This window comes from Phalacrocorax aristotelis, chromosome 13 (assembly GCF_949628215.1).
Source record: "Phalacrocorax aristotelis chromosome 13, bGulAri2.1, whole genome shotgun sequence".
NCBI lineage: Eukaryota > Metazoa > Chordata > Aves > Suliformes > Phalacrocoracidae > Phalacrocorax > Phalacrocorax aristotelis.
The window spans coordinates 9,236,654-9,253,304 of record NC_134288.1 but is presented as its reverse complement, the minus strand read 5'-3'; the positions used below and the strand labels follow the sequence as shown (position 1 = coordinate 9,253,304).

General features: G+C 49.7%; 1 protein-coding gene across 1 annotated transcript in view; it reads right to left on the bottom strand.

The window, feature by feature from the left end:
- Positions 1-9,618: 9,618 nt before the first annotated feature.
- Positions 9,619-16,651, bottom strand: part of CTNNBL1 (catenin beta like 1) — a 55,882-nt gene continuing 48,849 nt past the window's right edge. Inside the window, exons 14-16 of the mRNA XM_075108394.1 lie at positions 16,046-16,183; positions 15,374-15,446; positions 9,619-9,871 (exon numbers count right to left, since the gene is read on the bottom strand). Coding sequence (XP_074964495.1) covers positions 9,783-9,871; positions 15,374-15,446; positions 16,046-16,183 — 300 coding nt within the window. The 3' untranslated portion in view covers positions 9,619-9,782. The remainder of the gene's footprint in view (positions 9,872-15,373; positions 15,447-16,045; positions 16,184-16,651) is intronic.

Genomic DNA, 16,651 nt, shown 5'->3' with positions numbered 1-16,651 from the left:
GGGATCACCACTCCAGACCACACAACATTCCTCTCAAAATTAAAAACACAGAGCGTGGGTAGGTGTGGGCGCAAAGCTGCCCTCCTGGCCCGGCCAGGGTGTTGCTGGTCACAGCAGGAGAAAGGCTGTTCCATACAACCACCCTGCCAGGCTGGGAACGGCAAACCTGCTCCTGCTACAAAAAGCATTTTATATAAGGGTCAAGATCCTGATCTTCCTGTAGCTGTACAAATCTAGAAAGCAAATCCAGTGACATCACCAGTGTTTCCCCAAATCTGTGCCTTGCAGCAGATCAGAACCATGACACCATGACCTATACAATTTATACACCTATTTTGAAAATTTGAAAAATGTAAAAAGGAGCCCGAAGGCAGTATATCTCCACCCTGAACACGAAGCTTCATTGCTGAAGGGAAGGCACAGATGCAGACTTCACTCACATGATATTATCTGTGTGCTACATAGCAATCTGAAGGATATTTGCTCTCTAGATAGACAGTAAAAATCAGATTATTTCAGGTGTTTTCTGCTATGAGATGACAGATGCTTGCTACAAATAGATTATTTAACTGGGACTTGAAAATGCAAACTGCGTTTCTTCACCCTTTCCTCAGCAGGGTTCTTCCAGCAGAAAGAGCAGGAGTATTTTTCACATTACCACCCTGCGAGGCAGGGGCCCCCAGCCCGGCTGGGAAGAGCCCAGCACACAACTGCGGGAGCTGCACTGTCTCATACCTGCGTTACAAATCAATAGTTTTAAAAAAGTTCTACCTGCTGCAGTGTTTTCTGCATGTCAGAATAAAGCCCAGAGCAGAGCAGAGCAGAGCATTGATCTCTGCCCACGTTCATTACTCCCTCTAGAGTTAAAAGCTGGGGGAAGGAGGGAGCAGCAGTACTGGATGAGCCAGGCGCCTGGCAGCTGTGGCTGGTTGGCTTCAGAGGGTCCTGCTTTGGGACATCGAGAGAGAAGCAGCAGCAGCGAAGGGCTCCAGCTTCCCGAAGGAAAGCTCCTGGGAGCCGGCGGCAACCACGCAGCACTGGGAAGGAGCAGGGGGAGGATGCTGGAGGAGCTCGGGAGTCACCAGCTGCTGCGCCCAGGGGAAACAGCCCCCGTGCCCAGACATCACAGTGAGGACCCAGGGACGGACTCTGCTCAGAGCAGAGAGACCTTTACCATGGACCACAGCAGGCTCCAGCCACTCCCCCCCCGCCCCGCCTCCCAGAATGGTGGAGCACGGCCCCCCTCGGCCAGGAGCTAGCAAGCAACTACGGCTGCCTCTGGAGAGGGGCTCTAGGCTGGATCCTGAGCAAAGCAAAAGCATCAGATCGCCCAGAGTCACGTGTGGAGGCAAAACACCCACCCACCAAAGTATGGGGTTCATGTACCGGGTGAAGTGCAGCAGGAAAAAGCACCAAAGGCCAAGCGCAAGCAAGCCCCGCGGTTCAGGCAGTCCAGTCTTGCGGCTGCTGTGTGGCCAGGGGACCCTTCTCTGCCACCAGCCAGCAAGGGGACCTGAATGAACCCACGCTGAACAGGGCCTACAAACAGTGCCCTCTCAGACCTGACATCCCTTCTTTGCAAAGCACCCACCCACAGGTGCAGCCAGAGCAGGAGCTGGAGACATGACCCAGCAGGGACCATCTGTCCTGGGCACAGGTCCCCATCCCAGGCTCAGCTCCCACGGCCCTGGTACAAGGGGTGGCACGGCCCCCACCAGCCAGCCAGGATGGCGGGTGCTCAGCCTGTGTGACTGCACCTCATGGGCTGAAACCTGCCAGGATCTTCCAGTGTATCATCAAAGATGTTTTAATCATGCTGCGAGGAAGCAAAAAGAGCATAAATTCCTCTCAGGGATGGGAACACCTCCAGATGTAGAGCCTGAATTAAGACCCATTTCCAGCTGATTTTCTGCCACCACAGCAGGACAACAAATGGACACACCAGGACAGGGAAGGGGAAGAGCCAAGCATCTGCACGTCTTGGGTACACTGGCATGGTTTAATTTTCCTTCTCAGTTTTAATTCACCAGTGAGAAGGCCCAGAGCAGATGCTGTCTGCTGTTGCAGCCACACAGCCCTGATGAACCCCTGTGTGTCTGACAGGGATAGGAGAAAAGGTTGCTCACACAGAGAAGTGAGAGCAGAGCCGGCAGCTCCCAGACCAGACAGATGTTGGCACTCGCTGCCTAACAAGGTCCCTAATCTGCACACTCGCTATTGCTCTGAAATAGCTGGTGCCTCCCTTGCAGGGCTCCTGTTCCAGCCAAATGTGCCCAGGGACTCGCTCTGAAGGATGAAATGTTCCTTATCTCCATTAACGCCAGGTTTTCTGCCTACTGCTTAATTTTGCATGTGCCATTGGTTCTGCTCAGGGTGGGCATCTGCAAGGTGGGGGAATGCAGTGGCTGTTCCCACGTGGTGACACCACAAAGACCCCGGGGGCACTGTGTGCACTGCGTTCACAGCTCACGCGCCCGTGAGGTTCGCATGCATGTTTTCCCTGGGATGCCCATCTGGAAGGTGGCAAAGGTGAGCCTGCAGAGCTGGAGGTTGCAGCGAAGCTCTGAATAGCTGGATAAGAGGTTGGGAGGGGTTGGGGGTCCCAACCACATCAGCAGCACCTCCTAGGGGATTGCCCTGACCGGGGCCCTGGGAGGATCACCCTGGGAGGACCCACTTGCCCGGGCACAGGGATGGCCCCTGGTGACACAGCCCCAGCCTAGCACTCCCCAAGGATGCCCAGAACCACACCGAGACGGGGTCAGTCCTTCCTGCTGGCAACCAAGTGCTGCTCGTGTTTGTTTTGACGCAGTCCAAACCCTGTGGTTTTTTTCAATAGCAGAGCTACCCAGCAACTGCATCTTCAGCTTAAGGCATCCAGGGAAGAAATTAAAAAAAAAAACAGAAAACCCAACCAAACAAACAAAAAAACCCCACAGCTACTGAAGTGCGGGGGGTTGCCTCATGCATCATTTTGAAATTTGCCTTTTTAAGGGTTCGTGTGGGGGCAACCCTGAGGCTCACCATCCCCCGCTCTGGGGCGCTGTGGGATGGTTGCTCTCTGGTCCCCACTGCCTGCCTGCCGTGCCTGCAGCTGCTCTCACCCCCGATGGCCCCCCAAGGGCGGTCAGTCCTGCAAACCCACAGCCCCACAAGCTGCAGGGCCGGGCACGGAGCTCTCCTGAGGTCCACGAGCCGACACTTGAATCCACAGCTGCCTGGGAGAGTGGATTGGGTTGTTCATCTCTCTGACGGAGAGAATAAACACGCTCCACATTGATACGAGCTCATTTCTGATACTTGTTTAGAGACTTGACAATCCCTGTATAAAAGGATTTCCTTCCACAGCTGAAGTTTGACATTCCTGCATTATTAGATTATTTGCAAAGGTCTGCGTGCGCTGCAGGAAAACAACACTACCGACATCGAACGCTACAACCTTCTCCTCCACAAATCATCCCAGGCACAACAAGCCATGGAGACAGCACCCATTTGAAAACCCCTGATGTAGAGGAACAGCCAGGGGAGGAGGTAGGCTGGGAGCTCAGGTGAGTGAACACAACCAAACCACACCATAACAACAAAAGAATAACTTAAAAAATTAAACCAAGCAGGGAGGCGGGCCTGGGAGAGGGTTTTGGTTATGGGGGGAACACTGGCCCAGGCACACCAGCCGCTGGGTTCAGACTCTAGTGCTGATGTGGGCTCCTCGTGCTGACACCAGCACAGCCCTTCCCCGTGGCACGACCCAGCTGGGAGAGCACCAGGGCCCCATGGGCAGGGAGAGCATCCCTGGAGCATGGAAACAGAGTGGCCCTGTCCCCCTGCCTGGCTCGGGGATGGCCACAGCCCCATGCCCCCAGCCTCCTGCTCTGGGGAAGCTCCAGGGGTACCAGCACAGAATGGGGTAGGTGGTGGGAACCTCCACCCACCACAAAAGGGCTTTGGGAATCACAGGTCTCTGCCCAGAGCAGCCCCTGTGCAGGGCAAGGTAATTCAAAGCATAACATTCAGAAGAAAATTACTTGAAATGAATTATTTCTTCAAAGAACAATTCATGCCCATTTCCAGTCCATTAACTCCTCCTTCCTCTGCAGAACCCACCACCTAGTTCCTGATAGAGAGAAGCAGTCACAGGTGTCAGTCATTTCAGCAACAATTCCTTCTTTCCAAACCATTGTTTTAAGGACCAAAAAAATCAAATGTAAAAAAAAAAACCCCAAACACAAAAACCCAAACAGACCACTCCTTCCTCCTCCAGAGTATTTATTGCCACATGAGAAAAGCCTTCCCTGAAACCCAGGTCTTAAAAGAAAAAAATATATTTTAAAAAAATCAATAGGTTAAGTAACTTATTTGTGCTGCTGAAGGTTTATTTCCCAATTTTGACAGCGTCTCTTTGTATTTAGTGCAGCCTGGGTCTCTCTACTGGGATGCCAAGAGATATTCCTCAGTCATGATTTGCACTCATTTCTCCCCATTTAGAGATGCTCAGCTGGGAGCGGAGGTGACGATGGATTCAGACACTCAGTGAGGACGATGCTGGTCTCCTGCGGCCACGGGGAAGTGCTGCCAGCTCCTGCCGCTCCTGGTGGGAGGAAACCAGCACTGCTGCGGCTGGGATCTGATGCCTTCCCTGGTGCCATCAGCCACCTGCACCAGGGCTCACACCCCATTACCCACCACAGGGCTGGTGTAACCGTCTGTCTGCCTCCTTCTTCCTGCACTGGCTTCCCCAGGACTCACCCCAGCCCTGGCAGAGCCCAGACTGTTCTGGAAAAGACCAGAAAAACCCTGCTGGGGTGAGAGCCTGCTCAGAGCACTGGGGGAGCCAATGGCCTGCAAACTGAGGACAGCATCTTCCCCACCCCTTGCTCCTCTCCTGCTTTCCAAATCCTCTGCTAGCTCTCAGCAGCCTCATGCACCTGGTATCCAACACGATCGGTGCCCCCACAGAGCCCAGGTGCCCAGGTGATGGGCTCACATCCCCTTCTGCAGCAGCTGCTGCCCACAGTCAGCCTCGGCCTGGGGCAGCCTTGGGCTTCCCTGGGGAAAACAGAACCCCCAGTACTGCATCCCAGGGCCCTGCTGCAGAGGGAAGAGGGAGTGTGGGGGAGCATGGGGGTGAAGGGCGGCACTCCTGCTGCAGAACACCCTCCCCTCTCCTTTCTTTCAGAGTGCAAGTTTCCTACCTCCCCATCAGCAGAGTGCCTCATCAATCATGTTCCCTCTAATTAACTTCTAATTTACCTCTTTAGTCAAATGTGTTTACAATCAGAGACAAGAAAACATGACCCAACGAGAGGTGCAATGAGGACTGGTCTCTCTCCCTGCATGCTCCACTGCCTCCATGCCGCAGCCAGCCCGGCGCCCAGAGCCCAGGCAGCCCTGCCTGTCCCCGCTGAGTGGGCAGAGCAGCAGTGGGTGCATGAGCCCCGTGTCCTGCCCAAAACCCACATCGGGGCTTTTCCCAGCTGCACTCCAGCCTGTGCTCCTGCTCCCCATCACAGCGCTGCTCTGGCCATCCCTGCCTTGGGAAGGTTTTAGCATCTCCCCATACACGAGATGTCCCACCACCCCTAAGCCCTCAGGGATGCTGCATGTCCCATGCGGCTCGGGGCGGGCAAGGGAATGAGCACGTGCCTTGATGTGCCGAGGGCTCACAGATGAACCAGACAAAGCCACCTGGCTCCTGTCACCTCGTGAGATGCGCTCACCGCTGCCTCCAGAAGCTTGAAGCCCAATGGGTGCTGCCTGGGGTCTGCACCGCTCCCTCGCCCCACTCCGCCCAATAGCAAACAGTGATGCTGCAGCCCCTGAACTTTAACCCAGGACCAAAAAAAATCAGAAGGGGTTAAACCAGGGAACAAACCCCACTGTCTACAACCTACAAATGCTTCATTAAGAAAATACATTGTTATTAGCTCAACCCTTTAATCCTCCCCCAATTACAATAACGACATTCTCCACAGCTGCTAAGACTCATGGCGCCCATCCTCATACCTCCAAGGCTTTTCTGTACTGCTCAGCATTACAGCAAAAATGAGCTGGCCTGCAGCAGCACATTAAGCTGAATAATTACATTAATTAATAACAGCAGGCCCAGGTGGGCATCCAGCCCATCCCAAGGACCAAGGCAGAGGATCCCGTGTCCCCCACCCCATTTCAGTGATTCTCCCTCTCCTCACCAAATTTCATTACTTATCTGCTGAAAAGTATTTATGGAGCAGGGGTTTTTGCAGGCACAAGCATTAGGAGCAGCAATGCAAGCCCAGAGTCTGAGCCATGGATAGGGATGGCCCCAGGAGCAGGGGGAGTGCAGGCAGGAGCGGGGGGCTCTGCTCTCCTGTCCGTACCAGGGCAGTACTGAGATGCTGGAGAGCCAGACCTTAATGCAGCACCCTAGCTCACCAACACCCATCAGGCCTTGGAGACACTAAAGGGTTTTTTTGTGCTTTACCAGGGTTTTGTACGAGGTAACGGGTTTCATACATCCCAGACAGGGCAGGGCGCTGCTTTCAGTCCCTCTGGTACACTGGGACTGCCAGGCAGAGGATCCTGACTTTTGTGCAGTGGGGTTCCTCCCTCTGCATGAGTTCGGAAATTAGGAGGAGAGAATAATTAATCATCCATCTTGTAAAAGCCTGACTTGCAATAACAAGCTCTGTGCTAATTCCTCAGCAACATCTGGAGCATCCTTATCTATCACAGAGAGACGCAACGGTTGGGTTGTGCTCAGGTAGGCGCAGGCATTTTGGCTTTTTTTTAATCCCCACAAATATCTCCTTCAGCTTAGGAAGAAAAAAGTGAAAACACTTCTCCAAGGTGTTCCTTCTCCTGAAGCCGGCTCGTCCCAGCGGCACAGGAGCTGCCGCTGCCGTTAGGCCGCGCAGTGGTGGGTCCCTGTGCCGGCTGTGGCCATGGCACAGCGCAGTGCAGCATCGCGGCAGGGCCTGCCAGCCACTGGAACTGGGAGGGGCAGGGCAGAGGGTGGCTGTGCTCTCCCAGTGCTGCCTCTGACTCACGCCACGGTGTGGGCACCGGGTCCTCCCAGGGCTGCCCAGACTAGGGAGCAGGCAGCAGCTCTGGTAGCAGCTGTCCTGTGCCCCAGCTGCCCCTTTGCAGCCCGTACTGCCAGGCACAGAGAACACCAGCTCGCAGGACGATGCTGAGCCCCAGTCCCCCTCACCATTTGTCCCCATTCCAGGTGGGGAAGTCATGACCCTTCTCCCAAGCTGGGCCAGCACTGACCACCGGCCCCTGGAGCAACACTGGGGGCCTTTCCCTGCTGCTGCCCTGGGAGTCCAGCCAACCCGCATGCCGTGGCACGAAGCCTCTGGTTCCTTCACCCACTGTGCCTTGACATGAACACTCACAGCAAGCGTTCACTGGCACAACTGCTTTGGCAGCCACTGACATTGAGCAAATAAAAAAAAAAAACCAGAAGTAAACTACCCCGAAACAACCCAGTGAGAGTCATTAAAGCTCGGGCTCGTTTCTAGAACAAGTAACTGCTCTAAGAGCAACTCTCATCCTAGCAGAAGCAGCAGTACCCCACGTAATCGCAGGGTACACACCATGTTAAATCACCACTGCTTCAATACCAATTCTTTCACAGTGAACTATCCAGAGACTTAGAGGATTTGGTGAAGCGCTTTGAAGAGCTAACAAATTACAAAAGGCAAAAAAAAAAAAACAATCAAAGACAAGCTGTCTTATACAAGAGGAACATTCATTACGAGCAGCCTGAGCTCCCTCCAGCAGCACCGCTCCCGGAAAGCGAGCCGGTCAGCCATTAGAGCAGGGAATGATTTTCAGCCCAGAGTCTCCATATTTAGTAACCCAGCTAACGCATCCAGAATGGAAATGGTAAAGGAGGAGAAATTTACTTTCTGAAAGCGCAAGTCCAGCCAAAGCAGCAACACGGGAGAAGGGTTTTCACTCCCACCAGACGCCACTGGAGGTTTTCCCCATGAGGAGCCTGAGCCAGCTCCTTGTGCAGCGACTGGGCACCGCACACCTGCACTAGCTCACTAACCGTGCACTGAAATGATCACACGTATGTGCACATGTGCAGCAAATCAAGTAAAATCAGATTAAGGATGGTACATTTAGATTTTTAAAAAGAACAATTTACCTCATACTCGAGCAGTTTATAGCACTATTTCAAGATCATCCCTGCCCTTTTTCCCCCCGATTCTTGGCCCCTACTTTTCACTTAAAGCTGTTTCACATTAAGTTCCCCTTCTGTTCTGCCTCAAACGTTCCTCACACCCCCTCCCTTTCTCCTTAGCTTTTCAAACAGGGAACAACAGATCATCTTCCAGGAGGAAAACCAGAGACCAGCTTTGACCACAAATCCCCTGTGGCGTGGAAAGGGAACAATTCCCAGACTCAACAAAGTAGAAAACTAAACACATCTGAAAGAATAAGGAAAAAACACCTTTGAGGAAGTGGGTTGAAAATAGAAGAAAGAAATGAGGGGTTCAAACAAGTTCTGCACCAAAAATGTATTTTTTGCAGCTTTTTGTGGCAGCTGAAACCATGACTTCCATGTTGATCCCCTGAATAACAGTGTTTGATAGCACCCAGACCAGCAGTGCCTACGCAGTCATGATTGAAGGAAGCCTTTAAGCTTCCCTGACAATGCATTTTTCTTGGAGATAAAAAATGAATGCTGCCAGCATGCAAATCTCTCTAAATTAGGCAAGGCCCAGCTTGCTGGAGCTGCGATGTTTTGTGATGACAGTCATTAACTTTAGGAGAAGAAAACAGGATGCGGAAAAATATTCTCAGCTACTTCTTGTCCCAGTTGGGAGTCACTGCTCGGGGAAGCGGCAGGGTTTGGCACGCTGACATCTGAAATTACACTGCAAGTCCAGAAGGGTAACAGAAAAATGAGCTGCGGTCTGTTCCACTGCAATCAGTAAGTCGGTCAGAGGCAAATCACTTGGTCTTTCTGCAGCTCCCAGAGCGCACCTGCAAAAGGCTGGTGGAGTGGGGTTTTTCTTCTTCTATTGGTGAACTTATTGCTGCTATAAAAAGCCAGACTCCCAGTTCAAGAATCAGAATACTGATTTTCTACAGAACAAGCACAGCCAAGACCTAAAGCCGACTGTGAAAGGAAGTCAATGGAATTTGGGCATTTTATTGGGTATTTACCTTCCCTCCTAGTTTTGAGTATAAACTGGGCAGGCTCACTTCAACATCCCCCCCAGGAGGGGTGACAGCCAACTGGCCCGTGCCAAAACTTGCCTTTGGGAAGATTTAGCAGGAATGGCTAATGTGGCCGATTCCTGGTTTCCCTCTGCCACCGAAGAACAGTCGAACTGGACACATACCAACACCTCAGCCTCCCCAGTTTAGGTCAGTACAGTGGGTTGTACATTTTCATTAATGTATCAGGCTGGAGTAACTTGCTAACAATCTCCTGAGCTGTCTGGGCTTCCTCTTTACCCTCCCTTTAACGCCTATACTGGTGTATTGTTTCACACTGATCACTGCAGTTTGACTTGGGGGGAGGGCGGAAAAAGGAAAAATCTTGAGCTGCCCTACTGCAAGGTATGCGGCTACAATCCCACTCACAGCAGGCTACTTAAATAACAAACACAGAATTAAAAAAAAAAAAAGCAAACTATCTTTAATATCTCCAAAATCCCACTTAGAAGCAGTTTCATAGAAACATCACTTTTATCGTGCAATCAAGGCTGGAGGTGGGCAGCAGAAGGAGGAAGAAACAGATGCCGTGTCCTGTGGGCAGACATGGAATTCGGCCCAAGTCCTCAGAAATTCTCCAGCAGATCCAGGATCCGCTTCTGCTCACTCTCCCGAAACTCCTGGTTCTTCCCATCCCCGATGTTCTCCGCATACTCTGTGGGGGAGAAAGCAGACAGATGAGCTTTGAGTGAGATACTAATGAACAACGCACAACTTCTCTTGCATATACCATAGCAGAATCTAAATTTGCCTCCACTGCAAACAAGTGAATGGGAATTTATGCAAGGAGCATTGATGGTTTTTCTCCCCATCCCCAGGGTTAAAGCTTTGCATAAAACATCTACTGACCCCTCATTAAAAACTGTGTAGCAAACAGAGACCATAGCAGGAACATCCTGCTCTCAGCACTAAGCAGCACAAGCCCAAGCAGACACTAGGACCCAGAGGCAGTACCCATTCCCTGGCATCTAACCATCTAGAAAGCTGACAGTCCAGGTGTTCCTCCCAACTCCTCTGTTATCCCAACGGAGCAGCCCACTGGCAGCTGTTTGAACTGGACAGTCGTACCACTGGCCTCTCTCAGCCCAAGAAATTCAAAACAGTCCTGGACAACACTGGCTTTCCAGGTCCCTTTGAACACTGAGTATCACCAGGGAAGGTCAGGCAAGGGCTTTTACACAATTGTTAAACATTCCTAACCCTGGATTTAACCTGTCGTCCAAGCATCCTAAATGAGGATTTTTGTCAAGGGGAGACCAATTCCCCAATCTACAAGTGCTTTTAACCCATACAGAAGAGAACACGCTACTTCAGATTCAGCTACAAAGAAACTCTTCATCTTCAGGCAGAGGATACCAGACCCTGATCAAGGTCTTGCCCAGCCACGCACACAGCCAAACACCACGCAACCAAAAACTTCCTCTGCAGCTCTCATCCCTGTACCAGCTCCCTCCTCCCTCCTACGAGAACCTGCATATTCAAACATGGTTTAAAAATAAAAAATGAAAAGCAGGTTTTGAGCTGAGAAAGCAAGGAGCTGAACAAATCTTAGTAAATCAGGAGCAGACTGCCTGGTTAGACAGTGTTTTCCAGCCTCTACCTTCTTGCATTCTTTCCCTTCTTCCTAAACAAACAGAACAGCTTGTATTCAGCATCTGAATGGTAAGTTGCTGTAGAAAGTTTCCTTTAATATTTATACGTTCAGCACTCCTACATGCTTCTGAGCTCCATCAAAGCCTTTATTATAAGAGCACTGAAAAGAGCGAGGACAGGGAGAAGTTAGCTGATGTGGAAGTCTTCCCTCCTGTGTGCGTGCTCTCTCTCCATGTACAAGAAGCAGAGTTCTTTGCCAGGGCCTCTGGGAGAAATCCTTTTAATATTTATAAACTACTACAGTACCTGTGACAAGAGCAGGCGGGTAACACTGAGGTTTGCTGCAAGTGAACCTGACCTCCTTGCTGTCCCGGAGAAAGGGGACCAGCACAGGGAACTCTTCCCTCAGATGGAGAAGAAACTCTCCACCGCACTTAATGAAGACAGCAGCAAGCTAATAGATTTGCTGTAGCTCTCTATGTATTGGCTAATCGCATAAGTGCAAGGCCCCAGCAGCCTGGCGTCAGCTCTGCTGCGGTTTGCACGCTTTAGCAAAGGGCTGCACCCACAGAGTCTGGGGATCAAAACCTGCCACCCGCTTCTGGCAGGGGATAAATCCCACTGCAGCAGAGACGGAGTTAGCTTCCCAGGAGAAAGCGCCAGCTGAGGCCAGCGTTTAGCATAGGTTTTCCTGTCCTCTTCAGGCAGTACCAGAGCTTTCTGTCAACAGCTGTGCCCCCGCGGGGAGCTCGTGGAGGAGCAGGCTCTCTCCCCAGTGAGCCCTTTCCGTGCTCTGTCAGAGTAAGCGCCTCCGAAACAGATGCGGCAACTGCAATTGCCTGTGTTTATTGCAGCCCAAGGGCAACGCTTCCTTGCCTGCTGCTACCTCTCCACAGCTCAGGACACCCACGTGAGGGTCAGACACGGTCTCTGAGCCTGGCACAGCGCTGGGGCAGCCCGGGTCGGCCCCGGCTGCAGGCAGAGCTCTGCGCTCAAAGCATCTGCACCGCAGGCAGCGGGCTCATGGCCCAGCTCTGGGTTTAGCTTTAAGGACTGCCAGAATACTTGAACATACAACTCAAGCAGGGAAACTACCGAGTGCCACTAATGACACTGCCCTTCTATTGTCCCAGTGAGGTCACTCAGATAAAAGCAAGCCACAAATTCCTCTAATCTTGTCCAAAAGCTCAGCATTTTTCCTTCTAAATATTTAGGCTTCGTAAGACTAAAATCCCAGGGACTCTGAAGGCAGACTGTTTACTGGGTTACCAAGAGTTGCTAATGCTAAGTTGAAGAGACCAGATAAAAACCCCAGAACCAGGCTTAATAAAAAAAAAGACAACAAAAAAAATCTCCCACTGAGGTTTTATGTATTTACTTTCTTATTTAAAATCCCACCACTTCAGTGAGACAGAAAAAAAATTTCAAATGTAAGCTCCCCCTGCCAACAGTTAAACAGAGTTTACACATCGCTGTAGCTACACAAAGGGAAAGAACCTAAGATTGGTTTCTGCTTCATTAGACAAAATACAATGGTTACAGAACAGTAAAAATCAATAGGGAAATATTGAAGCTTGTAATGGATATTGGAAGCTATAAACCCTGCACATACTGAGGGACCACAGGCCAAATTTAGCACAGTCCTCATAACATACCTACATTTTCTTTTTGATTACCCATGCTAACAGGTTTGGTTTGTAACATTCAATAGGCATTCCACCTTCATGGCTCCCTGATGTGCCCATTACCTTCACTGAAACCAGATGTCTAACCAGGCGTCACCTGTTAGTGTGATCACTTACAGGTAGATCTGAACTAGTGTGGATCACCAGCTCTCTGGGGAGGGACCTCTGCACCTCAGTTCCTGCAGGGCTCCTCTGACAGCAGCTCCCCAGCAAAGGGAGCAGGTACCAAAGGCTGGTCTCCCTGGATCGGTAAGGAACAGCATGCCTTCCAGGGCTGAGTATCGCTATTTAGAGAGGTCTGTGCCTCACTCTATTGCTGATGAAAGAGATGGAGACCAAGAATTGCCCAAGATACAGACACCACTTGCTATCATTAAGATCAGTCTCCATCCCAAAACATCCTCCCAGCCAAGGCACACACCATTCAGTTGTTCTCTTCCAAAGGATAAACTACTGCAAGTAATGCTTGATCTTCAAGAAAAACGAAGGAACTGTGGGAGGACTGGTCAGCCTGCAGAAATGCATTTAATGAGCCTTCAGTTATCCCCTGCCCACTCCTCCCCCTTGAAGGCCCTACCATAAGAAAACGGTCTTGCTTCCTCGCTTGCATCATAAGTAACTCTGAGCAACCCCAAGGGATCCATCAGCTGTCAGGTTGCCAGAGAAACATGGAGAATATGTAGGCCATAAAAATCAAACTAAAAACCAAGCACCTAATTAGTATGCAAAAATAGAAAATAAAAACTGAACAAGAGCAAAACACTGAACGAAAAGTAAAAATAAACCAGCCCTCATCTGTCCTGAGAGCAAGTTGGAAAGTGGCCTGGAAACGTTTCAGACAAGGCTCAAGGCTACCAACCTCTCAGTCATTTGGGATTAGAGGGTCCTACAGTTCAGACAACAATTAAATTTCGGAAATCCCCCACTGGTCCCCCCACCCCTAGAAATGCTTCCAGGGTCTACAACCAAACCCACTACTCCAACGGGCAAGCTGTGTTCTACAAGCCAGCTCCTGTGGAGAGGCAGGTACCTGTCCGTGGTGTCACTTCTGTTAAAAGACAGTGAACCTGCACTGACCACATATTTGGATATCAGTGTGTAACCACTGAAAAACTTAAATTTCATCAGCACAGACTGCAGATAAGCGCAGTGCTGCTCCTTTCTGGCAGGAAACTTCTGGGCCCCACTGCAGTATTTCACAAGGGCCTACAAACAAATTTATTTCTAAGGTCATTGACAACTGTGATGGCAAAAGTCTCTAAAACTGGCCAGCATATGAGTTGGGGAGAGCAGAATACAGAGCCCAAAATACTGTATCCATCATCTGTATTATTAACATGCCATGTGTGGCCTCTTCAGGCAGAGAACACGCCGAGTACTGAACCTGCTGTACAATCCGCAGCTTGCAAGACATGACAAAAACCACTGAAAAAGTTTACAATGCAGGTCCCTGCTTGTGGAAGACAAAAATAAATGAAATTTTAATGCAGCTTCCCTCCAGTTCAGCTTCGTAAGTAAATCAACAAACCAAAGACATGAACGTGAGGTGTGTAAATACAGTGAGATGTGCAGACAAATCTCTCGGGCACCTGTGGCCCAGGTCAAGTGTCAGAATCTGAAAGCAGAAGTGAGCCATGCCCTAAGTTGGAAATGGACAGTCTGGAGGCAGGAATTGTCAAGTATCACAATTAAAAGCAGAAAAGACATTCTATCCAGTCCCCCGTGTTCATCAGCAGGCATTAATTTGCACTTGCTGGCAAACGACAAAGGCCAAAGAGATTGCCTATAGCTGCAGGTAATCTCACACTGTCAGAAAATCACTCCTAATTTCGTACACCAGCCATCCTTCTGATCCTCTACTTTCCTGCATATGGGAAAGGAGAAAAACAACAGGATCTACAAAAAAAAGCTGCATGCACTGGCCAGTGTTGACAGGGGCAGGCAGAAAAGGCCAGGAGAACGTCACTGTTATTCCCAAAGAAAGCTGAGACATCAAAACAACACAATGCACAGCCCAGTACCCCTGGAGATGCTGCCAACCTTCCTTTCTCTCCAGAAGAGAAAGAGAGAGACTTCTCACCCCTCACTGAAAACAACACAGCCCCTCTGGAGCAGACACGTCCCGCACAACCTTCTGCTAAATAAGGAGGCACCTCCTGCCGGCAGCAGATTACCAGCTGCTCTAGCTAAGCCTCGCAGCTTGGACTGGGCTGTGGGGAGAGTCTCAGTCCTGTCCTCTTCTCCCCCAGTTCAGCTGGCTGCTTCTGCTGAAGGACAGCAGGCTACACATGAGAGTGACAGCTCAAATAAGCATTGCTCTAATTCAACATAAGCATTAAAAATAACAAGCAGTACTTTAAAACTGGGATTGCAAATCACAACAGCTACATTTTAAAGCTACAGAGGATACTTTAATGCTATAATCCATATTAATCTGACACTAAGAACAAGACAAATACACCATGGATACTAATATGGTGCAGATGGTAAAGTGCAGGGCCATGTTAATGAAGGATGAGACTCCACTATTCTTCCCTCTAGCATGCATATACACTTCCCTTAAATATTTACTCTAGTGTTAATGTCAGCAGCGAGTTCCAGCCAGTCTGTAGCTGATGGCAGCATGAAGTGGTGTGCTGTTCCATGACAGCAGATGACAGCAAGTGTCCTAAGTCCAAGGTAAAGCATGCCTCTTATCAGGGTGATTCCAGCCCTGCCCAGATCTCAGAACACTACTCAGCTGTTGCCTGAAGATGCTCATGAAGTCAAGGAGAATTACATGTGTAGGCTCATCATTACATGTAGGCTCATCCTACAAAGTCATGACCAAGCCATCCCTGGTAGAGATAAGACACATGCATAGGGATATCTCAACTCACCCTTTAGGATGTGTCGAACAATTTTAATGGAGCTGCCTCTCATGTTCAGAATCTGATGGACTCTCTGACGAATCTGATGGGGGATAGGAAAGAAAAGAAAGTAACCTGCAACACAACACAAACCCATGCACAACCCCACTTTTAGGGAAGAGCCCCACAAAACCCAACCCAGCCTTACTAGCTAGTGCACAGTCCCAGAGCACCTACTCAGAAATATTCAGGAAGGCATGTGGCACAGGTACAAGTAGCCACATAGCATATTCACAAACCCCAACATATTCACACCAACAGAGAGGCAGTATTTTGCACAGATCAAGAAAAGTCACCTGCTGTAGTCTGTGCCTTCGTGAGATCTTCTGAGAGAATGTCCCCTTCCACTACCCTCTCAGCAGTGGTATAAATAGGGCCTTTCCATTTCAAACTGTGACCTCGCTCATGGCAGACCATATGAATTCACTGACAATGATCAGCTTCTGTACCCACTAATGCCCTCCTAACTGCTATAACCCAATGAAGCTGTATGGACACAAGTGCAATAAGCAGGAGGTTTCCTCCCAAAAAACATCTTAAAGAGAAGATTATTCAATGAGGCAGTATTTGCAAGGATTTAGAGTCTTGTTTGTATCACGGATGGAAACACAGATGATCTGCCAACCTTGTATATTGCTTTACCTGGGGAACATTGGCATTACAGATCTCTGCCATGATGTAACAAATGAGCTGTAGAACAAAGAGACCGGCATCCAGGCGACGGAGATAGAATTCATCTTCCATGTCATCGTCTATTATCTCTCCCCGACGCACCATGTCCTGTAAAGCAACACAAAGAAAAGGCATGATCACCATCTCTCAAAGTACTTCCCATTAGCACTGGCAAAATGTTGGTGATATTTGCAGTTTCTTAAGACGCTTTGTTGCCCAAAGCATTAACATCCATATATTTCTCACCAAAGTAGTACTTTTAATAATTCATTTAAATTCACAAAATGTCATTCAGTTTTGAACAAGGTTTTGCCTTTGTTGGTTGTGAAGTGTGTCCATCTGCAAATTAAATTTTAATTTAAACATACAAATTACGTTTCTAAATTGAGTGATTAGAGGTTGTGAATATGGAACAAACCAGCGTATCTATTATTTATAAGTTCTCTGTCAAAATGGAACAAAAAACCTGCTCTTTTACTGGCCATTTGAGGGTGCTGTTAAGCAGTGCAGAACATGACTCCAGCAGACTCAAAGACCTATCAGGTTTCCAACTTCATTATCGACTGATGAATGAGA